The sequence below is a fragment of the Corapipo altera genome, unplaced genomic scaffold (genome assembly GCF_003945725.1).
Source record: "Corapipo altera isolate COAL_440 unplaced genomic scaffold, ASM394572v1 54, whole genome shotgun sequence".
NCBI classification, from domain to species: domain Eukaryota; kingdom Metazoa; phylum Chordata; class Aves; order Passeriformes; family Pipridae; genus Corapipo; species Corapipo altera.
In genome coordinates this window covers 10204470-10220335 of record NW_020884902.1, presented here as the reverse complement: position 1 = coordinate 10220335, position 15866 = coordinate 10204470, and the positions used below count along the sequence as shown (strand labels likewise).

Genomic DNA, 15866 nt, shown 5'->3' with positions numbered 1-15866 from the left:
CATGTTTTGAAATGTGGATGTTTCTAATGCTTCTTTTTCAAGGAATAAAATACCAGAATTAAAACATTCATGTAATATTCAGTATGTTTAAACTATCCTTATTTGTCCCTTGTACAGGGATAATACTGCTCACTGTTAAGCTGCTTCTGTTAGGGTTTGAATTTTTGAAGCCATGCAGTGGATCATTAATCCAATTGAACTTTCTGCAAAAGCTGTGGGACTTACTCTTTTGTGATGTTAATGGTGTTGGGATGGATTTTGTAGCTCTGCAGTTTGCTTAATTTTTCTGCATTTCCTGCATTAACAAAAGAAGACTGTGGAGTGACCAAGAGAAGATCAGGCAGCAGCAAAGAAAGTGTCTCTCTGTTGTCTTGGGTGGTGTCATTGGGTATTTAGATAGTCTCTAGCTCCAAGGGTCAAAGTATTTTGTTTGTACTGATTGAATTTGGATCATGTCACAAGAATTGTCATTTATGGCCATTGTGTTGTTACATTTTCAATTTTGGAAGCTTGGTTGGATTCCCAGTGAAGAGTTAATCCCATCAGCTTGGCTGTTGGGGTACTGGGGGAATGCAGCATCCAGAGGGAGGAGTGACTCAGCCACAGGTGCTGCTGCTGGCCTGGGAGCCCTGGGATGGGCAGGACTGGGGCTCAGCTGGGCACTGCCATCACTGCCTGTCTCTGCACAGAGAGCAGGGCATCTGGGATCCAGGGCTGGGCACACAGAGGGCACAGCTGGAACTGGAACATGGGCTTCTTTTGATTCTGCACACCAAGTGAAAACACTTGGCACCTGCAACCAGGACACGAGTCCCCATTGCTGGCGCTGCTGCCTTGCACTGGCTTGGCTGCCAAGAGGAAAAGATGGAAATGTCACTAACTCCTGGTTTGAAAGCACATTACAGGACAAATAGTTTCTTTTTACCCATTTCTTCAAGAGACAGCCTTGTTCAAAGCATTCCTGTTATTGTTGCACTCCATACTCTTGTGTGTATTGTTGAGCTGTTCCTTTAGCAGCAGGACAGCAATGAGACTTTGACGTTCCAAAAATGGGTTGTGTTAACTTCTGTTTTTCTTTCACTACATTACAGGTACAGTAAGAATTGAAATGTTTAGGAACATGCAAAATGCAGAAATCATAAGGAAAATGACAGAAGAATTTGATGAGGTAGAGTATACAAATAATTCTTTAATTATTATGAAATATATTACTGTATACTTCTATCCTAAATTAAAAATGCAATGGGCAAAAAAACAGTGGGAAAGCAATGTCTCAGTATGGGAAATTGCACTGACAAGCAAAGCAGAGAATTTTGCTGTTGGATGAGGAATAACAAGCCAGCATGAGCTTTAGGAAAGAGATAAATAGTATTATTTATAATGAACAACCAACAAGTAATACAATAATTTGAAAGGTGGTTATAGTCACTCACCTTGACAGGTCAGTGCCGTGGGTTGGATAAGCCCTGCATCTGAAATACTGGTACTGAAAAGTTGGGAATTAGGCATTTTAAGGTCAGAAGTCTAGTGTCACACAAAAGCAGGGAGCAGGCTCACTCCAGGGTGTCACAGAGCCAGGTCTGACTGTGCAGGAACCACCTGGGACCGTGTGAGCCCTGGGCTGGACCCATGGAGACCCTCCTGGATATCTTTATGTGGCTTTGGAGACACTCCTGTGTGTGTGTCCCTCCTGGATCAGGGAGAGCTCAGGGAGAGGAGCACAGGAGAAACTGTGGAGCTCTGATCCCACTGCCCCTGGCAGTGCCATTCTGGGCCCTGACAGTCACCTCCTGGAAGTGCCACCATACAACAAAGAACTGCAGGGCCCTGAGACAGGCAGAGCCCTCAGACAGGACTGCAGCACTGGCACCATTGGGCTGTTTTCTGTGTGCAAAATAATAGTCTGTTCATTTGAAATGGCAATTTAAACCAAATAGGAACTTGACATGAAAAGTACCATTTTGGAACAGTGATGCAGAAAGAAGTGCTCTTTCAAGAGATCTAAGCATTTAGTTGAAAACAAGTGTGTTACAAGTCAGACTGTGTGTCTTCTGTCCAAATAAACATGTTCCTAATGGTGAATACTTTTTAGCTTTGAGGTTTTCAAACCGTGTTTCCTTTGATTTTCACGTATAAAAAGCTGGATATTCTGAGTGTTCCTTTTATTTAATGAGGAAAACAAATGCTGAAACAGGAATTTTCTGTGGGACAGCAGTGTCTGTCTGATCAATTCTAAATGGAATGCCAAGGCTGTGATTCAGAAAGTTAAGCAGGAAAACTATAAATAGAAGCACCACTCTTTCTCAGGATTTCCTTCTGCATGATTTCCATCTTGTTCATGGCCTTCAGTAGAAGGTGTTTCACTGAACACCTGACTGCAGCCATGGGGTGCTCCTTTGCTGTGCTCAGGTGTTCAGGCAGTTTGTGTGCATGGACAGAGAATAAAATTTGGGTGTCCAGTGATGAGCCAAAGGATTGTATCAATTCATGCTGCATTCTGGCTAAATTACTTTTGCTTTTTAAAACATCACCAAGAAGAGTTATTAAAATGCAGTGGTGTAGTTTAAATTTTACTTGGGTCATTTAAAAACCAGCATTGGATATGGTGCATAGTCCAGTCCCATCATACAAAATAAGGGACCAGTGCACTGTCCAAAGGCCAAAGAACTTTGATTTTGCCCAAGGGGAGGTTGTCCCACAGTTGATGGAAGAAAGTATTTTTCAAAAACACTTTTCAAAAACTGTCAAAGTTGTTTCTCAAAGGAGAAACAACCACTTCCTTATGCAGGGCATGAATGTACCTAAGAGCAGCATGTCTCAGAGAGTTGCAGGGTGCATGAGCTTTCTTTCTCAATTACCTAAAACTTCTCAGAGCTTTTACAGTCTAACAACTGTGGCTTCTGCCTTAACACTTGAGTGGATTCGTGAGAGAATTTGTGGGGTTTAGTATAAAAGCATCAAGTTGTTAGTCTTAGACTGCAACTTGGTGAATATTTTGTCCTCTAGGATTATCTGTTGGCATTTCCCTTGTGACACCTCTGCCAGTAGCCCAGAAATCCCAACTGTCCCGTTGTTCCCTCAGTGCTGCAGGAATCATTTGGCTGCTAGCCCGAGTTGCTGCATTTAGGGCAGGGATTGAAGCACTGATTTCCCTCCTCATGAATGAAGCAATGCCTGTGCAGGATTTAAATGATGGAAATAACTCTTCATTGCTGCCACAACTTCAGTTTGAGGCGGGGAATTCCATGGACATCGATTGGCTCCACTGTTTGGGTGCTTGGCTTATGAGCAGAGGCATTTTGAAGGTGGATTGCCTCATAATTCTTGTGTTAGAGTTTAGCAGGTGAACAAAGACTTGGTTTGCTTTGACTTCTCTGAGTGTTGGACCATCAAGTATCACATCAGTGTCACTAATGTGTCATGTTTTTATTGGTGTAAAACAATAAAAGATCCACTAAATGGGTTTTACTGTAAATTCATTCTTCCCACTTCAGCCAAGTGAGGTGTTCTCGGGGCAGTCTCCAGAAGCCTTTTGAAAGGGTTGTGTGATTTGTGATTGCAGGTAAAAATACACCCCACATCTGTGAGGAGTTACACACAGCCCTGGAGATTCTGAGGAGCTGCTCCAAAACTCTGCATATCCCCACCTCTAGAAAGTGTAATTATGTACCAAAGTTCATGTGCAGAGGTCCATCAGATCATTTTGGTGTGGTTGAAATGTGTGGGATTCGATTAAATTTGAGAGGCAGGGGTTTTGCTGCAGAGGAATGTAATAGATAAAGTTTAAGTACAAGGTTATTTGATTGCAGCTCCTCTACACCCACATTACCACCTTTACATGGTTCAGTCTGGGCAGTACGACATGTCCTGAGGAGCAAAGAGCTTGTTCTGCACAAAAACACAGAATGAATATGTACAAATGGATTTAACTTTGGTACTACTGACTTCTTATCCTGGGGGAGAGATTGAGGCTGGAGCATTGTTGCCCTGATGGTTTGGATAATCTGGAATTGGCTTACAAACCAGGTGGCCAGGGAGGTGGTATTCAGGCTTTTTCAGGGAAGGGGCAAAAAGCATGTTCTAATTCTGTGGGGCTGGTCTCACTGAAATGCAGTTTGTACAGTGAAGTGAGAACAGTCAGGGCAGACTTGGAGAGGAGTTAAAGGAACTGAGTGTTCACATGCCTACTCCAGTCTTGTAATAGCTTTTTGAAGATGGAGTGGATGAATCTCTAGTAAAATTTCCATTTCCTCTGTCAGAAGGCAAGCTTTACCTCTAGGAAAAGGCTATGTTTATAAGGTAAAACAGAGCAGTGTTTACTTTCTGAAAAGATCTCAACTGTAAACTTGAGCAAAGCAAAGTCTGTGGGGAGGGGCAGCCAGCTGAATAGAATATTAACCTGGAGTTGAAGTGGGGCTGGAGAGTGACAGCTTTCAATTACACAAGCTTTTCTTTAGGTTTTGACCTTAAATAGTTGGAAATATTCCTTTCTCATGCTTTCCCCCCACTTCCTAACCCAGGACACAAGGAAAAGAATTGAATCTGGATACATATTTTGGACTATATAGAGCCAATAGTGCAAGTGTAAAACAGTTACAATGAAGTCTTTGCAAAAGTGAGTTTGTGCCCCCGAGGTTCCCCATTTATTGAAGAATAATGTGGGGTTTATTTGTTATTCTTCCTTGGCTTGAAGGAACACGAGCTTAGAAATTCAGCCCAGGATGGCTACAACAACATTAAAATAACTGAAATGGGCAGACCCTCAGCACTCCCTGTTTTGCTTTCCCTGCCCTGCAGGACAGTGGGGACTATCCCCTCACCATGCCCGGGCCCCAGTGGAAGAAATTCCGCTCCAACTTCTGCGAGTTCATCGGGGTCCTGATCCGGCAGTGCCAGTACAGCATCATCTACGACGAGTACATGATGGACACGGTGATCTCCCTGCTCACAGGGCTCTCGGACTCCCAGGTCAGGGCCTTCAGGCACACCAGTACCTTGGCTGGTAAGTGAGAGCTCGGGGGCAGCTGCTGCACAGGAACTGCTGCTGCTGAGGCACCGGGAGAGCTCCTCCTGCCTTGGCTGGGATTTGACCAGCACTTAGAACTGTGGAAAGCTTGAGCAAAGCCAGGGACCATGTATGGTACAGCTGTACTCAAAATACACTTGTTAGTTTGGAAAGGAGTACGTGGGGCACTGAGTCTCAGGGATCTCCAGTGGATCCTCAGAATCAGAAGTGCTGTGCTTATGTCTTGTGGTTTGTTATTAGTTGTTCCTTTGTTGTATAGAATGTCTTAATAATTTTGTATTTTGGAGTACAAATTCATTCTTAAGGAGTGTCAAGACAATTTTATTATCAGAGAATTTCTGTCCACCGATGAGAACAGTCTGACCTTCACTCTGGAGAAGTGTTAGGTTTGGGAGCACTGGGCCAAGGGTGAAGGGCTCCAGACACACCACACCTTTCATGCAGCTGCCTGCATGTAGGGAGAGCCCTGGGTGCAGCATTAGATAGGAATAGGCTTTTCTAGAGTGTATTTCATTAGACCTCTATGTCTGCTGTAAGATGGATGAATTGCTCTCTACAAGTAAGTGTTTTTCTCCAATTACAAAGTAATACCAGGCTTGGATGTTGGTGCCTAAAGCTGGCCATGTCAGGTGACAAGGAACACATTTTATTGCAAGGTTCACCTTTACAGAAATGTGTCAGAATCTGAATATTGCTACAGCCAATATTTGTTACTGATTTAGTCTTTCCACAATCAGCCTCATACAATTTTGCTCAGTTTCTGAGTGTAATACCCAGTGTCCAACAGAGTCAGTCAGAATTTGTTTACAATTTCATCTTTCTTTATGAATTGAAGCAAGAGGCAGATTTCCAGTGATACTGAAAAAACAACTCAAATCTGGAGTGGAGTTTGATTTTAAAATTGAAACCCCAAACCTTCAGCTCACAGTGACTGAACTCTTGTAAACCCATCCCCTCGTGCTTTTCATGTTACTCAGCAATGGGCTGATAAAACCTTGAATTATGCAGGTGAAACCTTCCAGGTTTAGAGTTTCCTCTACAAGTGGAGCATTCAAAAGTGAACACTATTTGAGCCACAGGTAACCTGCTGGAAATACCTACCTGTTATTTAAACTGTATCCCTTTCCATCTGATGCCATCTGCAATTCTAGGGGATTTTGATTTGCTATTTGCTCAGATTGGGGTTGATTGTTTCGTAGGGAAGAGTTTATGGAGTGGGGGCTGTGCCCTCTCCCTTGGACTGGTTGGTCCATCCCTGCATGGGATGTTTAGAAAGTATGAGGGGTTTGATTGAAAAGGCAGGAAGCAGCACCACACGTTTGAGATGTTACCCAGGGCCTCTACTGTGTGGAAGAAGGAGTTCCCATTGTTTGGAATGGATTGTGTAGCTGGAAACTTGTAGCAAGGAAAAGCTGAAGCTAAAGCCAAAGTTATCCCAACTCACTTCAGTTACTGCATCAGTTACACTGTACCTGACAGCGTGCTGGGAACAGGACCTGCCAGAGATCTCCAGCACTTACCAGTGACAATACCAGCGACATTTACTTATTTGTTTGCTTGTTTTAACGAGCTTGAGAGCTTTGTTTTGATTCTGCAGATTACCTTCAAGCTGTGTTTGCACATGTAATTATGCTGCTGTCCTGCAGAGCAGAGGTCCACATGATGCCGTGGAGCTCAGTCTTGATCAAGTTTATGAAAATCTACTTGTAGAATTTCAGTTCTGGAAGGAGTGTTTTTAAGGTCCTTGTTTTCAGTTTTCCTCTGTGCCAGTCAACTTGAATGAGAAATTATTCACTGTAGCAAGAAACTTAAGGCAAGGAGTACCTGTGGGTTCCCAGCTTTGAGCAGTAGCAAGATAAGTCAGAGCAGCTTCTCTTCTGCATTGGTGAGGTTGCTTTCCAGATGGCTTTGTGCCAGGGCGAGGTGGGTGTTTGCTGAGAGTGTGGATGTGCTGAGGAAATGGGGGTTTTAGCTCTGATTACAGGTAAAGACTCAAGTTCTGTCTTCTGCCTTTGCAGCTATGAAGCTTATGACTGCTCTCGTGAATGTTGCCTTAAACCTGAGCATCCATCAGGATAATACACAGAGGCAGTATGAAGCTGAGAGGAACAAAATGATTGGCAAAAGAGCTAATGAGAGGTTGGAGCTGCTGCTTCAGAAAAGAAAAGAGGCAAGTGAAAAGATGATTTTTTTTTTTTTTGCCTGTTCAAGTGCATTCCCTCCAACAGAAAGCCCAGGGTGGTTTGTGACTCGAGTGCCATAGTGAGAAAGAGATGAGTTCTGCAGTGGTGTTTGTGTGACCTCAGACCTATTACTTGGGCTACATTAAATCCTGTGTGAATACATTCAGCTGAGTTTGTGCCTGTTTTGCACTCACAGGATGATTCCTGTTCTCAGGCTTCTCTGTATGACCAGGCAGGAAGTCTCAAGTTGTAAGTAGTGACTGCTCTGATTATGCAAAGAGATTCTGACAAGAGGATCACATTGTCCCTCCCTGCACTGCCCATTTCTCCCTCTGATCCCTGCAGTTATTCCATAGTGTCTCATTATTGCTTCTTGTTGGAGCTGCTTTCAAGGAACACTGCAGTGGGGCTGTAGAACCTGGGCTCAGGGGCAAGAAGCTGGGGAGACATTGAAGTTACTTTTCAAAAGTACCAGTCTGGCATTAGGGGAGAAAAACCATTAGAAGGTTGCTGTAATCATCTCTAAATAATTTAAAGTACTATATCATAGGAAGTTTCACTTTAGAGTTGTCCTTAAAAGAAACTTAAAGGTGACAATTAGAAAATTAATACATATACAGGCAAACAGCCATAATCTGTAAAGATGCCAAGTAAAACTCATGAGAGTGATTGAAAAATTGAAGTTTATGTGACTTTGATTAAAATTTTTGTTTTTAATATATTAGTTTTGAATATATTTCCTCCACCACAGTTTTACTCTGTGGTGATTAAGGATGTCTGGGTGCTTTTCCTGTGTGCACCTTAGATTCTTTTAGGTATAACTTTGACTCAGAATTGCTTGACTTTATAGTCTTTGTTTGGGGATAATTACAATTGTGTATTTTTTTTTTACCCCTATATCCTTAACACAATTATATTTGGTTTTCACAGTTCTTAAAAATCATGCATTAAGGCACAAAGTAAGAACAATCTTTCCATGCAAGAGAAACATTTTAAATGAAATATCAAATTCAATGCCAGCTTTAAAGCATTTTGAAAAGCAAAATAGCTGGAACAGAGTTTGTATTGCAGTTCCTGACATAATGCTGTGTATTCCCAGGGTTTAACTGTGCTGAATTTACAGGATATTCTGTGCTGGCACTTTGTTAGACGATTCTTTTGATGAAGTGCCATCATAATAAACCCTCCTAAGCACATCCACACGTGCTTATCTTCCTCGAGTGCCAGAGGGACAGCTGCCAGGCTGAGTGTGGCAGATGAGTGTGAGGCAGAGGGGATGGAGCAGTGGCTGAGTGTCCCTTGCCCTGTCACCCCCTGCTCACTGATGGGGAGCCCGTGTGGGGCTCTGCCTTGTCAGGGGCCCTCTCAGCTCAGCTGGGGGATTTCTGGAGCAAGTTGTGTTGTAGCTGCTGCCAGGAATTCAGATCTCCTGCTTGTCATACATGTCTTTTTGAGCTTCTGAAACTGCCTGCAGAGTCAACAAGAGAGTGTTTCCCTCATTCCTCACTTAGGTTCAGGAGTGCTGAGTGTTAAATCACTTTTGCGTTGGTAAGAGCAGGAATCCCAAGACACAGATGTTCTCTCAAGATGCCTGAAGTTAAGCACTCAGATTCAAGTACATGAGCTAGAAAAGCTGAGAGTGTAAAAAGCAATTACAGTTTCAGAGAAAATTCATTACTGAATCTAAAATACATCTGGGAATTGTATCCTTTAAATGTTAGTACACAGAGGTAGAAGGGAGCTCACATGGACCTACTGAATGGCTGATTCTGCTTCTACACCAGCTCTGCCCCAACACCTGGAGACCTGGACCAGATGAATTGCATTGATAGTGAGCTGTGAATTCTGGGCAGAAGAGGGAGGAAGCCATCCATGCTGTCCCTTCATCTGTGCTGCTTCATTTTGCTCTCAAACTAATGTCATCTTCATCATCTCAACTGTCTCATGGCTCAGGAAGCCCAGCCTGTCCTACCTCTGTTCTGTGCTGTGTTCACATCCCAATGATTCCTGCCCAAGTTCTGCAGGAGCTCCCCTTTCCCTGTCAGGGCCAGGGTAGTTTCTCAGAAAGCCTCCTGAGGCTCCTTGGTTCATTCCCATCCCCATTTTACTGCACACCCTGTGCCTCTACCCCCATGTTCCCGTGGATGTTCACCTGCCTGCAGAGTCACCCAATGGAGGAGTGATTAGAAATTCAAGCTCCCCTTTGGGTTATGAATTCTTGAGCAAGCAGTTAGTCTGTGCATATTTGGGTTGAGCTGATGCTGAAAGCAGGGCTGTTCCCAGAAGCTGTGTCTAGATATGCTTGTTTTGTGTAGAGCCCTGTGGTGTACACAGAGCTGGGGGGCATCAGCTTTACCCCTTGTACAGAATCCCTTTTACTGTGGAATTTGTTTCTTTGGCAGGTTTTTGGCAATTCAGTCAAGAACACTTCATGCCTTGTTTTCCCCATGTGCAAAATGGAGACAGCACCTCCTTACATTTTAGGAAACTGGGAGGCTTCATTGACTGATTTCTGCAAGCTACTTATGCTCTTACCTGGAAGATACTGTAGAAATATTTATAAACAAGGCTTGAAAAACATAAGCCCCTGGGTGAAAGTGTTTATGAGCTCCTGCCATTCAGGAAGTCAAAGAAGCTGCCTCTGGCTGTGAAATATTTTATCTGTTAAATATGCACACCCACAATTATCCAGGTTTCATTATTTTATACATATGTGCACTCTGTTCTAGCAAGGCTCTGTTGTGGTTTTTGTGCTGAGAATATGGGCACATTTCCATTCCCACATCATGGGGCCCTGCTTGGACAAAAGGAACACCTCATGGAAGAATGATGGCTCTGGATGTGGGAGCAGGGCTGCTTCTAGAGCTGAGTGTATAAAATTGGTGCCATCTTATTAAAAAAGATGCATTTAGGTGTAATTAAGTCATACTTACTTAGTGTAGTACAAAAGCTGACAGTATGAGAATGCTGTAATTAATTCCAAGTTGTGTTAACATATTCATTGGCACAAGGTGAGTTTCCAGTAGTACTTGCAAAACATGCCCATATTATGTAGGAAATATAAAGTTTTTTTAAAAACCACTCATATTTATAAAACATCTTTCTCATTTGGGATTGGGCTTTGGGTTTGGTTTGGCTTTTTGCAGCCTAAGGCCTGGATGTCACATGTGCTCCAATTCTGGAAAGTGTCCTGGTTCTGAAACCCCATTACCCTGGGTGCTGAAGTTTGAAACATCTGACAGTCAGACTTAAGATTGAGAACATCTTCAGCTACTTTCTCTAAACTGAGCATTAATTTTGTCCAAATTAATCTTTGCAGCTGTCTCAGCTCTGTCTCACTGTGGACACAGCACTGCTGACATTACTGAACATGTCTCTGCTTGTCTTGTCTTCAGTAGCAAAAATTGGTGATCACTTCAAAGGCCTAATCTGAAACTGCATTAATGTTTGTAGTGAATGTTGATTTTCTTCCATTGAGACTTTGCGTGTGTAAAAGTAAATATTTATATGTATATGCACACAGTACAGGCACTTGCTGGAAAAGCAGAAATGGAGATTCCTCTAAGGTGCTCTTCTGTGGTCTTCCAATGTTTCCCAACCAGGAATTGTAGAATATGAAATTATAACAAGCAATGGGATTTTATTTATTTGTTTTGTTTTGTTTTTTGCAGCTACAAGAAAACCAAGACGAAATCGAGAATATGATGAACTCTATTTTTAAGGGTATATTTGTTCATAGATACCGGTAAGGAAATGCTAACAAAGTACAGCCATAACAAATGGCAGGGGCAGTTTCTGTGCTGATTCTCTTGTGCTGTAATATTGTAGATACCACAAAAGCACTATGAAAAACACTCAAAGTTGTGGAAGAACATATTAAGTGTAACCCCCTCTTAATTCCACAATAGAGCCCATCCACACAACTTTGTTCTGATTCAGTAAAATGGCTTTAAAGAGCTGTGGGAATGTGGGCTTTGAATGACTGTGATTTGAAAAGAAGAGTTGTCCAGGGTGGGAGCTCAGGCTGGACATACCTTAAGAATCATCAAATGATCACTGCATATCTTGGCTGCTGAGTGTCTTTAGCCTTCCTGGCCTTTTGTATGGCTTGGATGTGAAGCAGATTGGGAATATGACTTGTCAGAGAGCAGAAGTCTTTTAAAATAGATTTAGGGTAGTTTTACATCACAAGATGCCTCAGAGCATCTGCAGCACCTTAGTGCAACCAGCTCTTTAAATGTTAATTGACTTACTGAAGTCAGAAGATAAAATTCAAGGATACTAAACTATGCAATTAACCTTTCAGTTTTAAATTCTGATTTAAAGGTTTAGAATTTCTGAAATCTTTTAGAAAAATGGCAGAAAGCAAGAAAGGGTGTATGAGCAGAGGGTTAGAAGGTGGTGAGGAGCCCATAGTTCAGTTGGGCAGAGGGGTGATTGTAAATATGGAGAAAAACAAGCAGGAAAGCTGGACAGGTTTGTGCTGAGAAATATATGAGTGTGCCCCGTGGAGCTGGAGCTTGGATCTTCAGTACCCAGCCTGGTCTGGAAGGGAAGGTTGTAGTTTATGGTCAGTAAGCCTTGAGCTGCCTGGCAACAGAAGGGTGGGTGTAGGGCCAGCAGGTAAAGGAGCATGTGGGGTCAGCAGAGCACTCACTGTTTCCTTAGGAAAGCAGCTTCCATGGCAGGGAGGTAAAAAAGCTGAAGAAATTAAACCCTAAGAGTGTTCCCATTTCTGTCCCCTCAGAATTCAGCATATTATATCAAACAAGAAGTCACTTGAAAATATTTTCCTAGTAGTTCATGCTCTTGTATGGGGTTGGGAAAAGACTCTACCTGTTATGGTCTGCAGGCTGGTTTTGTCCTCCCAGGCCTGGGGGGATAAAAATGGAAAGCATTTCAAACTATTATCTGCTTTCATAATTTCTTAAGCATTCCTTCTCTCAAACAGTTCAAATGTTTTATAAACTTGACATGATTTTACAGTCCTTAGACCGGGTGGTAATGATTTCAAAAGAATGTTATTTTAATTACTCCCAGAGAATAAATCCTGTCCCATAATGGGATTCAGCCTCAGCCACAGTGATTCATGCCTAGGGACCTTTGTAACTTAAATTACAAGTCCTTGATCTAAACAAAACCCCCAGAACTCTTTCATTCAGAATGTCTTCCTACTGCTGTTCTTTCTTCAAATGTACTGGAAGATTCCAATGCTTGCTTCTCTCATTAAAGAAAAAAAAAAGACTTGCAGAAATAGCTAAACAGTTTTCTAGGTGTAATGCTAGTCTAGTGTTAACAGCAATTGAGATATTCCTGATAAACACGCAAGAAATGTCCTCACCTCATTGCATATTTCCTTATCTTGTTCCTGAATCACTTTTTCTCAGTATTTCTGTGCTGGTTTATGACATATTTGGTTGTCCATTAATTTTATTTTTAATCTAAAACTGAGAGCATCAAAAGGAAGACGTGAGAGTAAATTCAGGGTCAAGGTGCTGAGCTCATGTTGACCGTAAAGCAGCAGAGATGGTGATGGGAAGAATTCTGATTACAGTCCTACTTCGTAATATCCTTCTGTTTTCAGTGTTCACAGAGCTTTTCCTCCAGATGTGACTGTCCCCCAAAACAGAACTGGGACAATTTTGGCTTCTGGCAGAGCAGAATGGGGGTCCTGGGCCTGAGGGACACAGTGGGTGTGGGGTTTCTGCAGGGCACTGAACTGAAATGTTTGGACAGGACTGACAGTAAAGGTAAAACTGGCAAAATCTAGATGGCATTCTGTTTTTATGGGGAAGATACTTGTCTCCTTCCAAGGTGTTGCTTTCCCTCCTGCTGAGTAAATAGGAGGCTGGTGACAAGTTACATGGGAATTGCACTCTGGGAAACCAGAGGGTTGCATGAGCATAAACTAGAGGGGATATTGGATGGCAGTCTTGTGAGGAAGCAAAAACCAGCCAGCACAGGGAAATGAAAACCCAAACCAAACCAGAGAAAAATCCGTTTCCCTCCACCCTAAATGTGTTATCCAAAGGAAGTGAAACATATCTCCTAGGTGACAGGAAAATGTATTCTGTTTTTTATGTCTTTATGGAGTCCAGAAAAAAAGGTAGAAAAGACATTTTTGTCCAGTTCTCCTCATAATTGCATCCTCAAAAAGTTTACAAACTGCTGAGCAGCCCAAGAGACAGGCCCAGTTGGGGTTCAACTGGCAGTGGTATGTTATTGTAGAGCTGCAGCATTCCCTGTCCCTTGGGTGAGTGGGAATTTGGGATTCCAGCTCTCAGAAAGCCTCAGGCAGGTGAGGCACCCTCTGTTCTGTCTTTGAGGAAGTTGCATCACGGGGGATCTCTTTACCAAGAGTAGGAACTATGACCAGGAGCTAAACTGTATTGAACTGTGTAAAGATTAGAAGAATTAGAGTTTAATGACAAGGAATTATCTAATGCACAGCAAAAGTATAAAGGTTTTTGGGCTGTATTGTTTTTGATACAGCATTGTATGGGCATGGAGTCTGTGTTAGTGATTCCTGAAAGGACACGAAGGATTTGAATTGGTGAGAGTTACCTGGGAGATGCTGGTGGGGTGGGAAAGGGTGTCACACAAGTTCTGCCTCTTCAGCAACTTGAGTGTGTTTGCTAGTCCCACATGCCTTATTCATGATTCTTTCCCCTCTTCAATTATACTGAAGGTGTTACATTTTTATTATACTAAAATCTTTCAATCAGTGGAATAGCCTTTTTTTTTTCTTTTAAATTAGCAGGTTGGAGTGAGTGTCTGTCCATAGTGCCTGGGGACCCCAGAGAAGCTTTTCAATCAAGAAGCAGTTTTTCCCTGTCTGCCTAGGGAAGATTGAGTGCATGCTTACAGAAAACATTGTTTCTCCTCATTTTTGGCTGGCTGTGCTGCATGATTAAATAGTTGTTGACATTTGGGTTCTTTTTGGGATTGCCATTAAATCCTTCCAAAATTCTTCACAGTCAGTAAATTTCTAAGGTGGTGAAATACCCTACTTGGATGTGAGGCCCTGGGCTGTCATCCCCTCGTGGAAATGCCTTTGTGGCTCCTTTGTGTTGTTGTGGCTGCCCTTTTTTCTTGATGCACACAGGCCAGTCCTTTAGACTGTGCTGTAAGTCTTGCATTCTTGCTTTTAAAATAGTTGTAAAGTAATTCCGTACAAGGGAATGGCTAATCTAGTTTAGTATAAAGCAGTACACAGTTAAATATATATATATGAATATATTCATGGTTTTAATTCAGGCTTGTCTCCATTGTGCTGCATTCCCCATAACGAATGCAATTGCTAACCCTCGAATGTGATATTTTAGCACAACTGTCCTTACACTTCTCAGCCTGTATGAGAAATGCCCATCCTGTGGTTTGTCTGCACTGTGGGTGGACACCTGCCCTGGTTCTGAGGTTGGAGAGCCTTCAGGGGGTTTGTCAGAGCAGCTGCAGGGGCTGTGTTTGGGAGTTCTGAAGTCGGTGTGTGTCTCGTGGGCAGGGAGGGCTGGCAGTGGTCGGGGACATTCCCCAGAGTTTCCCTCCCGTTCCTGCAGCAAATGCCTGCTTTGTGCTGGTCCATCAGCACAGTTTCCTCCCTAGAGTTTAGAATTCCTGTAGAGGTTTCCCATCTGGCCCTGTGTGACACTGTGACTCCTGTGGAGCTGTGGGTGTCACCTCAGAGTCTGGAAGGTCAATGGCACCGAGGGAGGTGGAGCAGCCGGAGGTGGAAGTACATGGGCAGTTCCATTATGGAGTGATCATGGCTTTGTTACACTGCTTTGGGTGTGTGAACTTGTGCAAGAAGTGTCTTGACCATAAGAGTGAGTGTATTTTATTTATATTCTGTAAAATTGAAGACTTTAGGAAAAATACATTTTCTCTTATTTTGCAATTATTCTCTTACTTGGAGCTTGGAATTTCTCTCTTTCTTTTTTTCCTGTAAATTGAATTTCATTTTGGGGCTCTGTTGGTCTGCTTTAGAATTAAATTGATGTTTATTACTTTTCCAAGAAGATTTTTTTAATAAAAATACAGAACAAGAATCTCAATTACAAGCAAGTGCAGTGTTTGTTAAGCACCAGGCATTCCCTTCTTCTGTGCAGCAGCTCTTTCTGTTCCTCTTTTATTGCAGCTGAAGTTTGGAGCTGTGAAGCAGTGCCAGCTGGAGTGGCACAAGTGCTTTCTCACAGTAGCAGATGTCTCAGAGCTGAGATGACTGAAGGGCCAGATGGCCCCAGTCCCTTTCCCGTTGTTGAGCCGTCGTTCCTGATTAGTGGCTGTGCCTTGCTCTGGGTCAGGCAGGCACAGAGTGCCAATCACATGAAAATCCTGTCCATCCCTCAGCTCTCTGGTGATCTCTCCAGACACTTTCCTGCTGCCCCTCCTCAGGGAGCAGCTGCTGAGTCTGCCTGAGATGTGTCTCTGCCTCTCCCATCACTTACCACAGTCAAATGTAGGAGAAAAGCAAGAAAACTGGAGGAAACCAATGTTGAAGTGCAAATATTCCCCTGGGGTTTGGAGTAGGGCTTTCATGTAGGGCATGAAACAAGATCTGTTTATGTACCTAACTCCATTCTGCTCCTCTGGCAGGTGCCTTTGGTTAAACCAAATAACTTTTCCCACTTTGCAGTGGTTCTGCACCTCGAGCTGGAGAC

General features: G+C 42.9%; 1 protein-coding gene across 2 annotated transcripts in view; it reads left to right on the top strand.

Moving 5' to 3' along the window:
- STAG1 (stromal antigen 1) overlaps positions 1 to 15866 on the top strand; it is a 161500-nt gene that overhangs the window by 89827 nt on the left and 55807 nt on the right. For both annotated transcript variants that reach the window (XM_027650696.1, XM_027650697.1), the window contains exons 6-9: positions 1092 to 1168; positions 4798 to 5002; positions 7045 to 7196; positions 10881 to 10954. In XM_027650696.1, coding sequence (XP_027506497.1) covers positions 1092 to 1168; positions 4798 to 5002; positions 7045 to 7196; positions 10881 to 10954 — 508 coding nt within the window. The remainder of the gene's footprint in view (positions 1 to 1091; positions 1169 to 4797; positions 5003 to 7044; positions 7197 to 10880; positions 10955 to 15866) is intronic.